Source organism: Dermacentor andersoni, chromosome 4, assembly GCF_023375885.2.
Source record: "Dermacentor andersoni chromosome 4, qqDerAnde1_hic_scaffold, whole genome shotgun sequence".
In the NCBI taxonomy this organism is placed as follows: Eukaryota; Metazoa; Arthropoda; class Arachnida; order Ixodida; family Ixodidae; genus Dermacentor; species Dermacentor andersoni.
The window spans coordinates 34,928,605-34,947,640 of NC_092817.1; the positions used below are offsets into that span (position 1 = coordinate 34,928,605).

At 44.6% G+C, this 19,036-nt stretch overlaps 1 protein-coding gene across 1 annotated transcript in view; it reads right to left on the bottom strand.

Annotated features, from left to right (window-relative positions):
• LOC126536907 (solute carrier family 35 member F3-like) overlaps positions 1-19,036 on the bottom strand; it is a 203,970-nt gene that overhangs the window by 137,793 nt on the left and 47,141 nt on the right. The window contains exons 2-3 of the mRNA XM_050183957.3: positions 4,858-6,760; positions 1,848-2,041 (exon numbers count right to left, since the gene is read on the bottom strand). Coding sequence (XP_050039914.1) covers positions 1,848-2,041; positions 4,858-5,057 — 394 coding nt within the window. The 5' untranslated portion in view covers positions 5,058-6,760. The remainder of the gene's footprint in view (positions 1-1,847; positions 2,042-4,857; positions 6,761-19,036) is intronic.

Sequence of the window (19,036 nt, forward strand, 5' to 3'; positions counted from 1 at the left end):
CAGGTATCCGACGTGAATATAGTTTAAGACAATGTACAGATTACAGCTGATCATCTTAAAAGCGCTACCCCACTTTGCCTGACTGAATATTTGCTTTTAACTATGCGCATAATTATTATGCGTCATATTGTTATTTGTAATTATTTTATATGAAAACGCACGTGCAATGCACAGAGAGGGAACCATGGAAGGAGCATGTATGGCTGGCGACTGCCACCGAGAGGGGCACGAAGCCTGCCGACTCCTTATATAAGGAGAGGATAGAACAGGGAGTTGAAAACAAGAAGAACGGAAGAGGAAAGAAACAACAAGATGACAGGTCCCTTGGACGAAGTAAAGAAAGAACATACAGTGAGCAAATAGGAACAGAATGGTCGCCGAATCCTGTGCGTGTTGTTCAGAAAGTGCACTGTTGTGCTCCATTACGCGCCATGATTATACATACCAAATCAAATCATTATTTCAACATCACATATGCATACACGATACCGGGGACACAGCCATGGGGCAACTAATTCACTTGACAAGTCGCTGAAAACTAATCCTCTTTGCAATTGCTACGGTCACCGCGTGGGAGTGCAGAAGTGTATATGATGTGCGCTTATAAACGTTAAATGCAAGCATATATACAGGGTTTCCCAACTATCACGCACCAAGATTTAAAATATACAAAATGTCACGTATCTGGACAGAACCAAGGTAATGTTGTTTGCCGTCACTTGGAGATACTCAGGTTATCATTATTTATTTATTTATTTATTTATTTATTTATTTAATTATTTATTTATTTATTTATTTGCATTCCGCGAAATTGCACAATATGGTCTTAATGAATTAATAAGGTTCTCAATTATTATAGTTAGATGAAAAGTTTCAGTGAGAAATATTGTAGAGCAATTCGAAGAGTTCCCCGGTACAGCTTTCTGTTGCTCAACACGTGCTACATAAAAATGTTTTTCCGAGCGTGAAAGAAGCCCACGAATACACGCAAAATTGCCGCGCGACTGGCCGCACGAGGCACTCCTTTCACGCTCGGAAAAATGTTTTTTATGTAGTACGTATTGAGCAACAGAAAGCTGTATCGGGGAGCTTCTCGTGTTGATCTGTGATTTTGTCATTGACAATTTTGATCTACATATAATATTTGAGAAGTTGATTATTTCATTAAGACTAACTATGTAACTGGGCGGAATGCCAAAAATAATCTGACTATCCTAAAGCGACGGCAAATATTACCTTGGTTCTGTCGAGCTACGCGGCATTTGCATATTTCTGAACCTTGGTACATGATAGTTGGGACAGCCTGTATATGCGTTATACGATGATACATGACCCACACAGGCATTGATGCACGACAAACTGATCGGTAAACGACGATGATTAAACACAAATTGATCTTTAAACAATTCTAATGACGCCAATCAAAAACAAACAAGAAAATGTTAGTCAACTTTTTTTGTTGCCCACGCATTTACCAGAGTATTAGCGTTACCGCGGTTGATCGAGTAAACATTGAAATTGTGAAATCTGGAAGCGGAGCAATTGGCGTCCGCAATTTGTCCTGGCACGCGGTATGTAGCAAGACGCAACTGTGAGAGTTGGGCAATGCCTATCACGACAAGTTAAACAGGTTAACGCATACAAAAAAAAAACATATTGTTGTTCTATATCATTTTTACCGCTGCGAGGCTTGTCTTCTTGCTCTTGTTCTCATTCTTTATTGTTATCTCCGTCCAATCTGCAGCGAGCGAGCCCAGCTTCACACGTTTTTGTGAGACAATTGAGAACGCTACAGAAGAGGAAAAGGGGAACGGAGGGGGGAGGTGTGGAATGGACGCCGATCTTACCTGAAATGCCCAGGCAGAGATCGATGCTGCTTCCGGTGCCCGACTGATCCTGGACCACGGAGTTCTCGCGTGACCTCATCGGAAAGATCTGCACCCGCGGCGAGTTCGAGCCGGAGCCAGTGGCGCTGTACACACCGTTCACCTTGGGATCGCCCGACGTCGTCGAGTCGACACGAACAGGCAGGAGAGAATCTCTGCGGAAGCGGAACGGCCCCGCGTGAGAAGCAGACAGATCTTCCGGGTTCGCCGCCATGACAAACTCTCCACATTCCAGTTTTTTTATGCGTGTTATTTTCATCTGTGTGGCTTACGAAACGGCCAAAAAGAAGCATTTGCAGATACAAACGGTTATCGCTTGTTTTCTTTTCCATTCAGTAGGTTCGAATAAAAAAATATGCTGGAGGGCACATTATCATTTACTTCAAATGGAAAGTGTCTTAAATACCTCTTTTTTCCCTCTTTATCTTTCTCTCTTGCACATATAGACAGGTCCCAAATTCACAGGAGGTTCTTAGGCTAACATGTTTCGTAAGAGCAGTTGTCAGACGTTTCGTTAACTCAATTGGCCGGCCAGTGGAAAACATCACTTAAGTAGAGCTTTGGAAGTTTAGCCACAATCTTCAATCTTTGCAGGTTCTCTTAGCGATTGTCAGGCGTCTTGGATTACTATCCCGTTCGGTAACCCGAATGCCGGGTGTTTATTCTTGTGAATAATGAACCGATTTTTTTTTTCTTTTTCGTTGGAGTTGTGTGCCACTTGCAGGCAGCCTTTGCTGTAAGCATATGTGCAGTGACACGGTTTACCGGCGCCTGTTCTTCACACCACTTTAGAATTCACACACTATAGAATATTTTATAACAGGTGTGGGTTCATTTTGATGGGACTCACACCATCACTGTAGGCGGACAGCCAATCACAAAGGGCTCTTGCAAACGAAAACCTCCGGGAGTTCCCCTCTGAGTTTCTAAACAAATGGCCGAATTTCCCACAATGTTTTGCGTTCGCAGAAAGTGATTTCATTGGTCGAACGCTTTTTCCAATCACATGACCACTATCACAAATGGTTGCCGTCTGTGCTTACAAATCACGGCCAATATTCACGAAAGGTTCTTACGCTAGAGTGTTTCGTACGAGGAACTTCCACCCAGTCCTGATGCTGTACATCATATTAGCGATGGCGATAACGGCCTTACGCTCGACTTCCTCCCTACTTTACATTCTTTACGCTCTCTTTCATTCACATTCCGCATGTTTACACAGAGAATAACTTTACTTAATTTCATTCTTCGCTCTCTGCAGCTGCCTAGAGTGCACTAAGGATATTCTAAACGACTTCGCTTGTGCCAGTAATTTCTGAATTTTGCCTCAGAGGGGCAAAATGCAGTAACTCAGACCTTGTCTCTGTCAGTAATCCCTGTCTACTTTTTGATTAGTTGCAACCCTTTGTGCGCTTTAGTCACTGCAGTTGCGCCATGGAAGTTGAAGCACGCGTTACAAGTTTGTAGCTCCTACAGGAACGTACAAACGCGGAGGACGTTCATATCTAGGTTCCCCTAACATAAAAATAAAATAGAGAAGAAGAAAGACGCAGCACTTCTAAATATAGCTAGCTTCGTGCTGCTTTGGCTGCAGCCATCTACCATGCAGCGTATTTGCGACGACGAACGTAGAGTCCAACATAACTGCAGCTTTAAGGGAACGCGCTTCCGGGCACAACAGGAGGTGCTAACAGGTCTCGAATAACGTAGTAGATTGAAATCAGAAACGAGGAAGCGAACGTTACTTCCAGATATAAGTCACTTTTCAAGATAAGAACGGATGCTGGTTCCATCGATACGTGTTTTTCATACCTGCCAATCCTCCCGAATTTTTCGTAATGGTTGGGAATTTGGGATCGTTTTACGACTGTACGAATGTTACGTCAAATTCTACAAAAAAAAAAACTTCTGTTCTGGGAAAAGATCCGCTCGTCAGTCACCGAACTTGCTGTTGGAGGTTTTTTGATGGCAAAAGTACGCCAGACGGGTACTTGCTTCGAGCAAGGCCGTGAAACAGGTGATATCGGCGACAGCAGATTTACTCGTAAATCACTGTTATCTAAAGACAATGTGTTGCTTGTCATTATCTGCCGGTATAATCTGATTGCTGCTTGTGTGCTGCGTCTAAATGCAAAAATGATTGTTCATGAACTGCCTGTGTACTTCCCAATATGCATGTACTCGGAGCATGCTTAAGGAAAAAGAAAAACGTAACTCTGTGCCATTTTCCCACTTCTTAGGTGTCGGGTCGAAAGATTCAAATATCAAAGTTCGCAGGTCGGAAGATATGGTGGATATGGTCCTCGTGCCAACTTAAAGAAGCCTTCCATTCATAAGAACTGTGCGTGACTGGCCGGAGTTATTTATGAATAATACGCTCCCCGCTATAGACTGAAGGGCGCCCTTTCTTACGAACCATCCTAATGTGATCGGATTGTAATTTGTAGGGATTCTCTTGCTTCGTTTTTTTATTCGTTTATCACCCGTCCCATCGTGTGGCTAAACCAGTGATACCGGTGTTTCGGTCTCGTGTGGATGAATGACGTAGGCCAGAAAGAATACAAATAGAATTCATCTTACAAAACATAACCCTGCCATACATCCCGTATACATGCCCATATTCACAAAAATATAGGAAGTTCTTAAGGTTGACCTGTTTACGAGGGCAGACGCCAGCAGGCCGTGACGTTGGACATAATGCCGCCTGTTGGACCTAGTTGCACCTCCTGTAGCGCCCGCTTAGCGATGGCGGCCTGCCACTGGCAAACGACACTTACGAACTAAACGCTTTGCGAACACAACCCCTTGTTTCCTTCATTCTCAATGGACAGTGCGCCCGATAAAAAAAACGATTTACTCCGATTTGCGTGCTGTCCCATTCCTCTAACATCTAAAATGTGTTGAAGTGGCAACACATTATGTGGGCGTGGCGTGGCGGTTCCAACGAAAGCAGCGCTCTTTGCGCACGTACCTGTGCACGGATTGGCGACCCTTGGCGAGTGTGGGCGTGGTGGCAGTGGTGGGCGTTGTAGCCGGGCTGGCATCCACGGTGAACGGGTCAGTGTCCAGCGTGATGACCACGGCCGGCGGCGGAAGCTGCGTCTTCGGCTTGGACATGGCTCGGAATGCTGCCGCCAGATTCGAACGGGAACTTTCGTCGCCTAAACCCATCGTCTTAGAGGCCCCTCCTCAACCAGCTGATTTGGCCCGATGTCCCCGTTCACGTTAATGTCCCCCACAGGACGTTTACGACCGATTTCGCTTTCAACTTCCGCTGGTCATTGCAGTCGCCACGTGGCTGGTTTGATTGAATAGGCGTGGGTTTAAGAGTATACGTGTACCCGTATTATCTGTCCTTTCGACTATTCGTATTTTTTTTCCTTCTTCGCCGCAGTCCAAGCGTTTCGGTTGACTGTAGACTCGGTCACCTCGATCGTCTAAGTGTGCTGGCTAAAAATCTAAGTGTCATGAAGAATGTCGAGAAGCAGGTGTGGCATTTCTTTTTCGCTAAACTGGCTCGATTGTGAACATTAAGCCATTAGCGACGAAAAAGCGGGTCTGCGGTCAGATATTTGATTTGCGAATCCTTCTCCTTAGCGAGAACAAGTTTTCGCAGAATTTCGTGGCTTCGTGATGTGTCTGTACATAGAGGCTGCGTCCATTTGCTCAAAATATGGCTGCTAAATGCTATTTTCGACGCTATGTCTGTTGTTGTGCATATTTACTTTACTTCTATATTGGCTGATAACTGAGGTATCAGTAATAGGATCTTGCTTTTTCATAAGTATTTCACACCTTCTCGCTTTTCCTTTCGGCGTCTAAAAACTTGATATACACGCGTGCGTTTATCTCTACACATATCGAGCTTTTTGCGTCGTGTGCTCTTAAGCCTTGAACTAAGCGTTAAGAAATGAAGCTTAGTAACGAATGGAATTGTTTTGTTTCACCTTTTTAAAAGTATACTCGAAACGTCCGCTTAAAGACTTGAGCGCACCCGGCGTTGTGCGTCTCTTTCAGTAACTTGACTCACTTGTCGACTTATTTAATAATTACGGCAAGCGAAGTTTCAGCTTGTTGCATTATAATATACTTAGCCGCGTGTTCACTTTCGAACAACACCGAAACTATAAAACGATAATACGCTAGCTACCTCGCCGACTCATTTTTGGCCCTATAAAGACGTCATTAACCTGTGGCTCTTCCTTTACAATACACGGTTGTATCGAGATATTGTCAGTTTATGTCAGTGCTATTTTGGCAAAACATGTCTCAATGTGAAATAGAGGCGAACCCTTTAGCGAAGACAAAAGAAAGATCTCGGATGTTTCGGGTATTTCAACACAAACTTGTTGGACTGCAATTCATCGTTGCCACCACGTCGATAAAGCAACGCGTTATGTAAAGCTTCTTTTTTGGCCTTGTTTCCCGTTATCATCTATTCCTACAGCGGGCACTTTTAAAGAGTATCGTACGCCTTTCTATCGAATTTTGTGCGGCGTGTGCGAAATGCGACAGCGTAAGTCTGTTCAGTGTTAAAGCCCTTTTTTCGAATGAAGTATATAATATACGGTAAACATAAGCTATCATTTAATGCGGCGTTAATCATATATTTTTTACTCTCTTGTCCTCTTCAACCGCAGTGCTATAGCTCATATTTACCTCTATTTAGACTTAAGTTCTGCTTGAAAATCACTGTGATATGCAACACTCGGCTAAAAGTATTAATGAGCAGCTTATCAGTGTTGCTGATACAAATATAGTCCCTCTATTGATGGTCCATTCAGCGATTAATTAGCCGTATGAGGACACCTTCGCTTCTTTGAGTTGCGTCTCTAGTATCGAGCTCGGAATGCGTGCTTGTCTCTGGGGATAGCCTGTAAAAGCAAAAAAGAAAGGCAGGGGAACAGAGAGAAGAGAAATCAATCATCAACGCTGTATTTCGGTCCAGTTTCCTGTCATCAGCGACCACGGAAGCACACTTAATCAAAAGGCCGCCTGCCTGAATCAGCAAGCATGATGCACCTTCTACCAACATGCACCAATGTGCGCCAACGAAATACATCGCTGTTACATCAGGAGGCCCGTTATGCACCACATGGTTTTTGATAAACCTGCCTATTCTCGCCCTCATCATGGCGTTCGTTCTGACATTCGTTCGTGTCAGTATCACGGTGCATCATCGCCACCTCGCCTTTTAATGTCGCTCGGTCGCCTACGACTCGTTATTATCGCTAGCAGTTATCGCAACGCTCCAAGCGTGTGATTTCACCTGTCTCTTGCAGAGAAACCTTTAGGGACGTCAGTAGCAGCTCCGCGCGTTATAATGAAAAAAGAAGATCGCCTAGCAAAGTCGCTGCTTCGCACCAAACTGAGTCAATCTATATGCAAGGCAAAAAGAGAAGCAGCAGTTGGCGAGGTGAATTAAGAATAACGCGACTAGACCGTCCAGCTGGTGCCATTCCGTCTCTTCATGTGTTATTCACGCCAAGTGTGCCGTCTGTTTCACGATTCAGACGGGCGACGTCGAAGTACATGTGAAACGTGTCGTTCCGTATGCGAACGAAAACAGCTTAGTGGAAAAGGACAAAACGTTCGTTAGGGTTTCTGATTACTATACTTTGTCGAGACGTGCGTGATCGAGGACTAGAGGCAGGCGCTTTTCTGGTTAGGTTAAGTCTAGGCAGTTTAACTGCGCTCCATCGTTTTGTACGCTTGGTATACCGCGTATTTTGTTTGTCACAGAGAGAGAGAGAGAGAGAAAGGCAAAAGAAAGACAGGGAGATTAACTAAAGATTCTCTCTGGTTGGCTATTCTGTACCAGGGGATGGGGAAATGGATGGGATAGATTGGAGGAAAAAGAATGCGAAACGAAAACACACATGCACGCACACGCACATACAATACAGAAATGTTTCTGCGGGCGCTGTCACACAGACTGCTACGACGTTACGTAGTGTTACACTGTGTCAATGTCCCATTCATACATTCTGCGTCACACAATATACAGTCACAACACGTGACACAGTACGGTGTCTTTTAAATGTTCGTGTAGACCAGTTTCCAAGAATGTCGTTTTCCGAAAGTGGGGAATTGTCGAGTTTGTCTAGCCTTTGTCAAGTATACCGTGCAAGTATACGTATATATGCTTCCAAACTTTGGAGGTCACGGACAACATTATGATGCAAAGGCATATATATGAATATATGAATATATATATATATATGAATATCTATCTCACTAACACTCGGACTGCTCGCGTCAGTCTGCCCACCCTTTCTGACCATCCTTTTTCTACCCATCCAATGTTCCTTGGATGGGACAGTTGAGGTAACAACAGACAAACAAATGAATAAAAATCCGTAATAGCAATGACGGAACCCATAGTTCCGGTTTCGTGTTCGCCATTTTCCCAAAGTCGCTGTTATTGGAGCGATGGTCAAACAAAAAAATTTTTTGAATTTGTACGGCAGAAAAATTTGAGTCGTCGACCCATGCTATAAGTCAGTGTGCTATGAGCGTGGTGAGATATGTGCGACGCAGTTCAGGTGAGAAGATGCGAACGCCAGACTCTGAGACAGAAGTTCTTGATGGTCCTGCTTGGACAATCTCCACCGGCACAGCGTTCCTTAGAGTGGGAAAGATATTTATTGAGCATTAAGAGCTTCTTCCAGTGAGTGTGCGCATGACAGCTGAAATGTGCCATTCATCGTGAATCCATTGAAACAGTAAATCTTGTGGGACTTTGGTGGCGTACTTAATTCTGCTAGTCACTGCTTCTCTTTGCTGAACTGAGTAGACGATTACGAAGTACTCTCTGATCTCCATGCCAGCCTTACTGAAAAATAAAACAAAAACGGATATATCAAAAACACCTGTATCCATCAACACCGCATACTAAATGGGTTTCTCCTAATTACTTTTAATTAATTCTGGGGTTTACGTATCGGAATCACGATCTGGTTTTAAGACACGCCATAGTAGGGACTATGGAATAGTTTGAACACTTATTGTTGCTTAATATGCACCTAAATTTAAGTACGCGAACTTTTTTGCATTTCAAACACATTGAAATGCGACCGCCGCGGCCGGGATCGAACCCTCAACCTCGAGCTTCGCCGCAACACACTATAGCCACTTGGCTACTGCGTCGGGTTACTTGGTTTCACGTAGGATCCCATTGTGATGTAGGCGTTTCTGGATATTGCAGCTGCGGGAAATGAGGGTCTTCTAATTAAGGATGAAACGTCGCAATGTGATTTGCCCGTCTTTGCTTTGTTCGATATTGCTTGTTCTCTTTCTTTTCCATAGAAACCACGCCGTGCTTGCTTAGTGACTATGATGCTGGGCTGCTAAGCACGAGGTCGAGGGATAGCATCCCGGCGACGGTGGCCGCATCTCTACGGGCGCGAAATGCGAGAACACCTGTGTACTTAGAATTGGTGCATGTTAAAGAACCTCAGGTGGTGAAAATTATTCCGGAGTCCCCCAGTACAGCGTGCCTCATAATCAGATCGTGATTTTGGCACGTAAAATCCACAATTAGAAAAAGAAAGAAAAATACATAGAAATGCCACAGTCGTGATAAGAACCACAACTTGCTCTCTACAGAAAACAATTTATACCAGAAGACTATATAGCAACATAAGGACATAAAGGCGAGATCGAATGAAGGCGCGCGGTCAGCTCGTGGACTTGCCAGAAGCAAAATCGCACGCCAAGATATGCTCACAGTGAGTGAATGAGTGGATGAACTCCACTGAATTATTAGTTATTCAGGTGGCCTCATGTGAGGCTTATCGATGGTAGGAGCCCCTATTTCAGGGCTACGCTGGCTTCTGCAAGCCTGTTGGCTATTCTGACCAGGAGGATCTGGTCCTCTAGGTCTGAGCTGGACAGCAGTGCCTTCCATTATTATCTGTTTGGATTTGTTAGGTGAGGTTCTATATTGTGTGATGTACACTCTCATGTTATGTGGTACAGGGTTGGTGTTAACCCGCACCATGGGCATATGGGCCTAAAGGCTCTGAAGTATATCTTGTGTAGTTTATGTTAACTGATGAAAGGTCTTCAGTGTTCTGTGGGGTGGTGAATAAATCATACGATTCCTACTATGGGAGTTTAATATCGTAGTCTAGTCGGAATGAATAGGCATTAGGCCCTCTACAGCGGATGTGTTGAGGGCCCGGTAGTTTGCGCATCCTCGGGCCGCTCTATCCGCATGTCTGTTCCCTGTAATCTCCTCGTGTCCCGGCACCCAAGTTATCGTTTGGGTAAATTCTGTTTGGTCCTCTTCTTTGAGAAGTAATTTTATGCCGCCTGCGCATCGGACACACACACCTAACACATAACTTTCTACTGACAAAACAAGAGAAACCCTTATGTGAGAAATGTGGAGATGAACTCACTGTAAATCACATTTTATTCTCGTGCACACAACTCGAACGGCTAAGGAAAAGATATTTTACAATGAATGCATTCCCTTTCATCCCAGTCTGCTTTTAGGAGATAACCCACTTGTAGGAACTTCATCTCTTTTTAGGTTTTTGAAAGACGCAGCGATCCTAAACGAAATATAATATATCACAGAACTACTAATTCTAAAAATTATTACCTAGTTTTTTCACGCATCTTATGATGCACCTCACCCATTTTCTCAGTCCTGAGAAGAAGGCTGAGGTCTTCATTTGGTCTGTTGGGCTCCTCAGAGTCCTTGTCCGGACAAGGACGTTCGCTGAGGATACCCAATTTTAGAAATAAATTATACCATGTGTTTGGCGCATGATAGCCTCAGTTGCTTATGCGCCATAAAACCCAATACAATACAATACAATTTGAGTTTAGTCAGGATTCGGTGTGCGTTCGTACCAATCCTTCCTCTTTGGAAATTCCTGCATGGTGTTAGAAAATCGGTTGAGATGGTCAGTGGGGTCCCTTGATTTTCTTCCCATTTGGATAATGAGTGCGATGGCGACTTCCTCCGCTTCCGTGATGAAGCTGTGGGATATTGACACGCTGGAGGTTATTGTTCCCCTGCGATCGGTCACCCCTGCTTCTGCTTGGCAGAAGTCTCTCGAGGTCAACAAACGCAGCGGCGCCTTGTACGCCTTATGAACGTGCCAGCGGAGAGCTTCGACGATCGAGTATTTGTACCTCAGAGGGAGAGAGAGAGCGAAAAGTTTAATGATACGAAATACAGAGAAGTTGGCCTGAAATTCCTCTAGCCAGCTACTCTGCGCTGGGGAAAGGGGGACAGGGAAAGAAAGCGGGAAGAAAGACGAGCATCATGGGTGACGATGACGGCAAAAAGAGCACGTAAACAAATAACAAGCAATTGGGCCTCAAAACCTACAGTCCAGGCCCGTACTTCTTAAAAAAGTCAAGTAATGTCTGAATGGCGTGAAGACTCGGTTTAACGTCTAGCCAAGGGTCTAAAATAACGTCCTCCGACAAAGGTGGGCTGTCATTGGTCATTGATCATTGGTCATTGGTCATAAGGTCATTGCTTAACTTTTGTCGCTATTCCAAGTACTGAGGGCAGTCACACACCACATGACCTGCACTCTCATTCGTATTGAACAGCTCACAATTTCGAGACTCGGTGCCGCAGACAACAGGAAAAAGTGTCTCAGCATTTTGTTCGTGGCACATAAGCAGCTGTTTCGTGACTCTTTGCCCAACTTTGCTATTTTTCTCCATCTGTAAGTTGGTTCGGCCATTGCAGCCCACGGAACAAGCATCGTTGCAACGCATACGCAGAAGCACCGCCAGGGAATCGGGATCGATTCCCCTCGCCGCGTTCATCTGACCAGGCGTTGGTACATGCCTCCTCGAGGAGCAGTGTCAGGCACAAAACGCGCCAAAGTCGAGGTACGCGTGCGTACAAGGGCAACAGTGATGTGCCGATCGGTGTACGTCGTCCTGCACCGATCGAGAAAGGGCGACCCCTTCTTCCCTCCTTAATCGATGCTTGACACACTCCGTGGTCGCGCGCCGGGCCCCAGCGCGGATCGAAGTACGGACCATCTATTATGAGCCCTTCGTTCATTTCACACCTCCGCATGTCCCACTCTGTGTTTATGTCCGTGACTCCCTCTCCCTCGTCCCGAACAAGTGGTCGCGCTTGACATCACCAAGCGCGCAAGCTTTTGTTTTCCTATTCGCGGGGCGGTTCCTTGTTGTCGCGGGAAGCACGTAGCCTTCGCTTCGCTAGGTCGTGTCCTAATGTGACCAATGAAGACAACCTGGAGATGTCACCGGCAACACGACCTTTCAACATTGCTGTAGTTTATCATGGTCAGCTTCCCGCTTGATCGCCTTTTCTTTTTCTCTCTCCATCCACCCCAGCATTACTTCACGTCTGCGAGAACTACGCGATAGAGACGTTGGCTTATATATATATATATATGTGTGTGTGTGTGTGTGTGTGTGTGTGTGTGTGTGTGTGTGTGTGTGTGTGTGTGTGTGTGTGTGTGTGCGCGCTCCTACATTCACGTTGTAAGGGCAGACGCCAGCCGATCGTAACGCTGGCAAAACAAAATAAAAAAATTCTTGTGGATTCAGCTTGCGGGGCAGAATTCCCAACGCTTTTGGTTCGTATTTCTGTTCCATTCTGTATCGCCTCAACTTTCCCGCCAGAAGAGAGTACTCCAAGTCTTTTCTGGCATGATCGAGTGATAATTTCCCCATGCAGCCATTTGAATTCCCAATATGTGCTCTTCCAGAACACGCCATGACTTCAGTGAGTTTACTGTACAAATGACAGCTAAGTAAAATGTCGCCTGTAGCTAATATGGCCATGTGAGGGGATCAATTATTGTATTAAATGATTAGGGCGAAAACGAAAACATTTGCAACTATTGAGTAGCCAGCTCTACACAAAAATTAAATCGTTTTTGATTGAAGGATGAGGGCATGAGGTGATATGAGAGCGTCCTGATAGGAATCATCATCATCCATCCCAGTACTTTCACTCCCCTTCCCTCTTCCCCTGTGCAGAGTAGCAGACTAGAGCGCACTAGCTCAGGTCGACCTCTCTGTCTTTCCTATCAATAAATTCTATTCAATTCAAATTCCTGACAGGAAAGTTTCTCGAAAATGTGAAAAAAGTCTTTAAAAGCCTCAATAACCTTTTTTGATTATTATTAAACTGGCATTTCATACATAAACAATTAGAATGCTTTCCAAACGCAGCTCTCCTTGTCCACTTTCGCGGGTCCCGCGTGGCTGCCCGGCTCCTGAGTGTTGTTGGGTCGGTTGCTATCTCGGCAGAGATATTTGTGGATATATGGATGTATATGCGAAGTGTAGTGGTGGTGGTGGGTTGAACATGCGGGTATATCAAGCTACCAGCGACGTGGCCTGTACAACCCTTGCACGCTAAACATGTACGCAGATAATAATTACGTTAATTATTATAATAACTTTCTACACAAAATCTAAACATTCCTTGTCGGATCACACATATCTCTAAAGCGCACCGATTTGTTAATAGAATGGCTAATATTAGAATGTTAATAGAATAGCCACTGAAAAAGTGCCCGTCCTTGGACAATCCTCCAGAATGGGCATGTCCCACTGTGATGCAAGAGGTACAGAATCCCCGAAATGCTGCTTGAAACATGTCGCGCGTCTCTGTGTCATCACCTGCCATCACCATTCTTCCCTCGACCACCATCGCCCTTGTGGCACCGCTGTGTATAGACGTATCACACTGCGCATCTGCCTGAATTGGAGTTTGCGTGGTCGGTACAGCTTGTAAACAAGCAGAAACATGAAAATTGCATGGCAATTAAGTTGCGTCCTGTGTGGTGGATGAATAAATGCATTTCGTAAGGTTACTCGTTGCATACTATGAAAGTAAACAAGATTGTACGCATCCCCGTTAGCTGGAAAGCAGTCAATTAAACACTTTTTTCGTCCCGTCTTACTGATTACCCGCTTTACTTTATATATGTTACAACATGCGCGTTGAATCTGCATAATTTTTTCTGTTCTATATTATTGTCATTTTTCCTGGTTTAGTGGCTTCCACCTAATCACAGAAACTGCAGTACGTGTCGAATGTTTTTATCTGTCAGGAGATTAATCATGGCCAAGGGTAAAGCCAAATTTGTCGAATATGAGCTAATATCGTTTTCTTTTCTTTTTTTCTTCTTCTTTATCTTCGTTTCGAAAAACTGCCACGACACACCATGGCAGCGGCGGCCGATTTGTTCTACGTATTAGAGCCCGGAGAGGTGACCACACTAAAAGTGAAAACACAAGACGAAAATGAATACACGTCTGATCTGACAGGAAATGTTCTGTCGCCCTCAATCTTCCGCTGCTGATCGATTGCGAACCTTTTCAAAACAGGTGGCAACAGATGCGCACTCACATGTTTTTCCTATCTAAAACGTACCGCATTATATACCCCGATGCGCACACCAGTTGTGCCTGGCATAAGCTCTGATTAGAAGTGACCTCCTGCACAGACGTGAGTGTCGGAAACGCATATGTACTTCATCCGCTCAAATCCGTTCGGCGAAGTAGGACAGCATCAGAGGCTGGATAATAGAACACAAGGCATGTGACCGTCCAAGAATAAAATGAATTTATGCAGTGTCATGGCTGTCTACAGGCTTCCTGTAGACCACCTTAATAAAATTGTATACGTGTAGGAGAGGGGCATAACTTGTGATGGCCGCAACTATATCTCAATTAGTGGAGCGGTACTTGATGAAGTTAGGCTGGCTAAAAGAAACATACATACATACATGCATACATACATACATACATACATACATACATACATACATACATACATACATACATACATACATACATGCATACATACATACATACATACATACATACATACATACATACATACATACATACATACATACATACGAACAAACAAACGAATGAACGAAATAACGAATAAATCATAAAATAACAAAATAAAATGCAAACAAAAATCGAAACTCGTGGACCAGTTGGTGACAGAAAGCTCGGGTGAGCACATTGTATGTCACAGAAAGCACATATAGCACAGCGTGTAGCGCTTTTGCGCTTCTTGCGATCTACCGGCCTGTGTGAACGACTTTAACTGGAACGCCTTTTGTGTGTGTGTCTCCATGTGTGCGTGTTCCTTTTTTTTAATTTCTTTTTTTTTAATTTTTTTTTCGTTTTCCTCTCTATCATCTTTCCAACCCCTATCCCCCATACCCAGTGTAGGGTAGCAAACCGGAGACTCATATCTGGTTAACCTCCCTTCCTTTCCTCTTCATTCTCTCTCTCTCACAGTGTGTTCAAACAGGAGTCTATAGGCGTTCCACAAATGGGCACTATGAGAATTGAGAGATTATAGACATCATTTTTTTCTTAAAGACTCGCCTTTACGTCTTTACGTCCTTAAGTCTATATGGAAAAGTTTCCAACAAGCATGTTTTTATTTGTTCGTTTATACAAGTTCACTGACTTCCAGGTATCTTTCTTTTTCTCTTTCTTTTTCATTTTTATTGTACTTTTAGAATGATGGTGGACATATTATTCAAGTGTATGACCATAACTCCGCGAGCTCTCCATTGAAACCAACCACGACAGACTTCAAGGAGTAATTATTTTGCAACGGCGTGAACTCCAGTGTAAGTATGGATAGAACAGTGCGCCGTGGCAGCTTTACACTTTACCTTTATTTCCTTACAGATTGGCTCGGCGAACAAAGTTACGAGCAGAAAAACAGCGCTAAACGACAGGACGAAGAAAAGGGCACATACCACAGAGCTCAGGTATTATTGCGCAACAAAAAAGACACGGACGTAAGAGAAGACTTGCCTGACTCATAACTATATGTTACACGAATGCGCAGTTCGTTTTCATGTAAGTGCATGTGCAGTCTATACTGCTTCACATGTATAAACTGATTCAGCGGTACAATAAGCTTAGTTGAAAGGTTGCGCTTGGTGTGTCTTCTTCTCTTGCGTCCGTGTCCTTTTTTTTTATTTTGCGCAATAATGCTTGAGTAATGGATTACCAACTTGGCCCGGAATGCACTTTAATTAAGGCCACAGAGCTGACAAGTCAGCGCTGTGGTCCGTGTCCTTCTCTTTTTCCTGTCGTTTAGCGCTGTTTATCGGCTCGTAATCATGAACCATCCAGCCCAAATGCGTGCCCTTCTGCAGGACAAGGTCACTCGTACGTGAAAAATCTTCGTAATAGCTACTGCAGGGTGCTCGCATGGTGCAGAATGGGAAGACGGCAAGAGAGCGGTTCTACGGTACAAACGTCTCATAAAAAATAGGCACTGCGAACCAAATCCCGGCTTCACTTACACGAGTGGGTGGCGTCATCAAATTTGGAGCAAGTTCTGGCGCAATGTGTGCCACGTTGCACAACGCTGCAGTCGTTCGGTTGCCTCACTGTTAGGCGTAAGATGGTTCTGGCTTTGCGTGCGACACGTCCGACTCGCGAAATAGTCGCCTGCGCGCAACCAGCCTACACGTGTTTATTGCGATAGCAGTTATATGCGGACGCTCGAGGCGCATGCACCGCTCGCGAGGGGAATGTTACAGGGTCTCCAGAGACGAGGAACGCGTTTGGCTGCTGCATAAATGACGAAGCGAAATGAGAAACGCACCGTGAGCGCTATATACGCTCAATCACATCGGTGGCGGGGCATGGGCGGCGTTCTGCATTCCGCTGCTGCCACGAACGTTTTGAGCACACACGAGCCTACATATAAGCAAACTATAGAGCCACCGCTGAGCTCTTTCTATGCACCGGTCAGTAGCCGTCAGCGGACAGTAGACGCCAAGCTAACGTTATTCCATATTTCACTGGACACTGGCTAACGCCGACGGTTTTCCATCGGTCTCTTATCGCGCACCATCGAGCTTCGACGCCTGCGACGTCATTCGCTGGCCGCGCGTATAGTCAGGCCAGCGTTGTGAGGTGCCTGGTATACTGCCGGGGCGCTGTTCCTTCTCGCCAGCAGTAGTCGCCTGTAGCGGGGAGGAATAAGCCGGAAAAATCGCTGAATTCTTTCAAATTTCATTTTTTTTTTTTCATCTATCAGCCAAGAAGAGTGCTCCAACCAGTCCTTCAGGCGAAGCAGCAAACGCAGGCTTCGTAAATTGGAATGACGCCGTAGCGCGCATCGTGACTTTACAGAGACGAGAAAAGACCGCGAGAGACTTTTGGGCGAACTGATAGCACGTGCAAAGCACCTTTCAATACTGTTTTGTGGGAAAACATAAACGATAAAAAATTACCACGAAACCAAAGCTTTTGTTGTACGGTCAACGCCTCTGGGTCACCGCAGAAACAGCAACATAATAAAGGATTCGAGTACAAACAGCGCAATGAAAAAGGGAGGAACGGAAGCGAGATAGGGTGCGCTCGTCTGTGCGAGTTCTGTGTCTCCCTTCGTTCACGTTCCGTTGCGCAGTTTCTATTTGAAGCTGATGCTCACCTATACTGGCCGGATACGTTTTATTGAAATAAGAGACTTTCAGCAGGATGAAGATCTTACTGAAAACAAACAGCAAAACGAAGTTAATTATTGTTTCGGCATCACCGATACCGATTCTCTCCCGATTATGTGCCATTTTTTTTTATTTCTACATAGCGAAATAAACGCTTTATCCCCTCCAAAGAAATGGTTCGCGTAAAGGGCATTTTATTCGATAACTATTACATTTTAATTGCATAAATTTTTGAGACGACAGAATTTTCCCCCAACGAAATGGGAGTAATGTACGTTCGATGAAATATTCAGTCCGCTTTATTTCTCGTACCATGAGCAACACCACCGGGAAACGTTGAACTCTTTACGCAACCGGCACGGTGGTTTCTAAGTATAGCAAAAACCCCATGTTTTCATGTGCATAACTGCAGTCCTACAGGTCGGCGCGCTGGCGTGAGACCACTATTATAGAAAGAAGGGGAAAAGATAAGAGACCAGCAAAAATAGGAAAACAACTCCATCACTATTGCGGCCAGTGACGCAAGTTACAAGAGCGTACGCAACGCTTTTCTTTTTCACTTCACGTTGCCCCCCTCGTAATAGAAATAAACATCTGTTCGAGCAGATGCCATCACAGCCGCTCTCTCGACGTCCGCAAAACCCACCCACCCTTGCGCCATCTTCTGTCTATTTGTTCTTAAGCTCAAGTCCCCCTTTTTTTTCTTGCTCTTCTTTTCGCTCTAAAAAATCCATCTGCTCTCACATTTCTCAATGCTGCACTAGTTGGAAGCAGCCTCGCCGCGCTCCGAACGCGCGCAATCTGGTTTCCTTTGGCAACGCTGTCAAAAAAAAAAAAATGTCGGCAAGGGTTTCTCTTCAAGTGCGCATTCCTGAAGCAGCGTGCCCTAAAATATTGCGTCTTGCGTCATCCAGAAGCTTGTCGACGTCTCTTATTGCCGACACTACCACCTTTCGCGCGTTCTTTTTCTAATCTTCTTTTTTTTTTTCCCATGCCGATTTCAGCGTTCGATGAGAAAACTGCGTGTCCCCGCAGTTTAAATTGCGAAGCGCCGATTCTGCACGTTAGTAAAGAAGGTATTTCTTCTCCTTTCCTTTTATTTTTTGGGCATGCGTGTGTGCTTAAGTGGGTGGGTGTCCGCATCTTTCTCTTTCCCTTTTTCTAGTGTTAAAGAGATTATCGATACAAGAAATGTCAATTCCGCAATCAAGGAAGGCAGCTACACCGCTTTTTGGCAGCCTTAGGGAATCTTCTCCGACGTGTCTCTGTTATCCGTTCCCTTATGTTATGCTCATCAAATATCTGTTCGCGATACTTTTTCTTAAATTTTTCTTTCATTCCCATTTATATGTCTGCTTGCAGAGGTTACTAGGATAGAGAGGCAATTCAGCTGAACTGAGTTAGTGCTATCGTGGTATAGTGCAGTTTATCCTATTTAGAATACTGTAGACGGCAATTTTGTTTATTTCGTTTCTCTCGCATTTTTGTTTCTTTTTACTTTCACGTTTTCTATTGCCTCCTGCACCCCCTACCCTCTACTGATTTGCGATTTGCTCGCTCATTACAACTGCCCTGAACAAGCTCTCAGTCCTATTTTTATTATATATCACAGGTCTACAAATTGAGCTGAAGTCAAAGGTTGAATGACGTCTTACGGAGACCCCGCATCCTGCAGTATGCGTT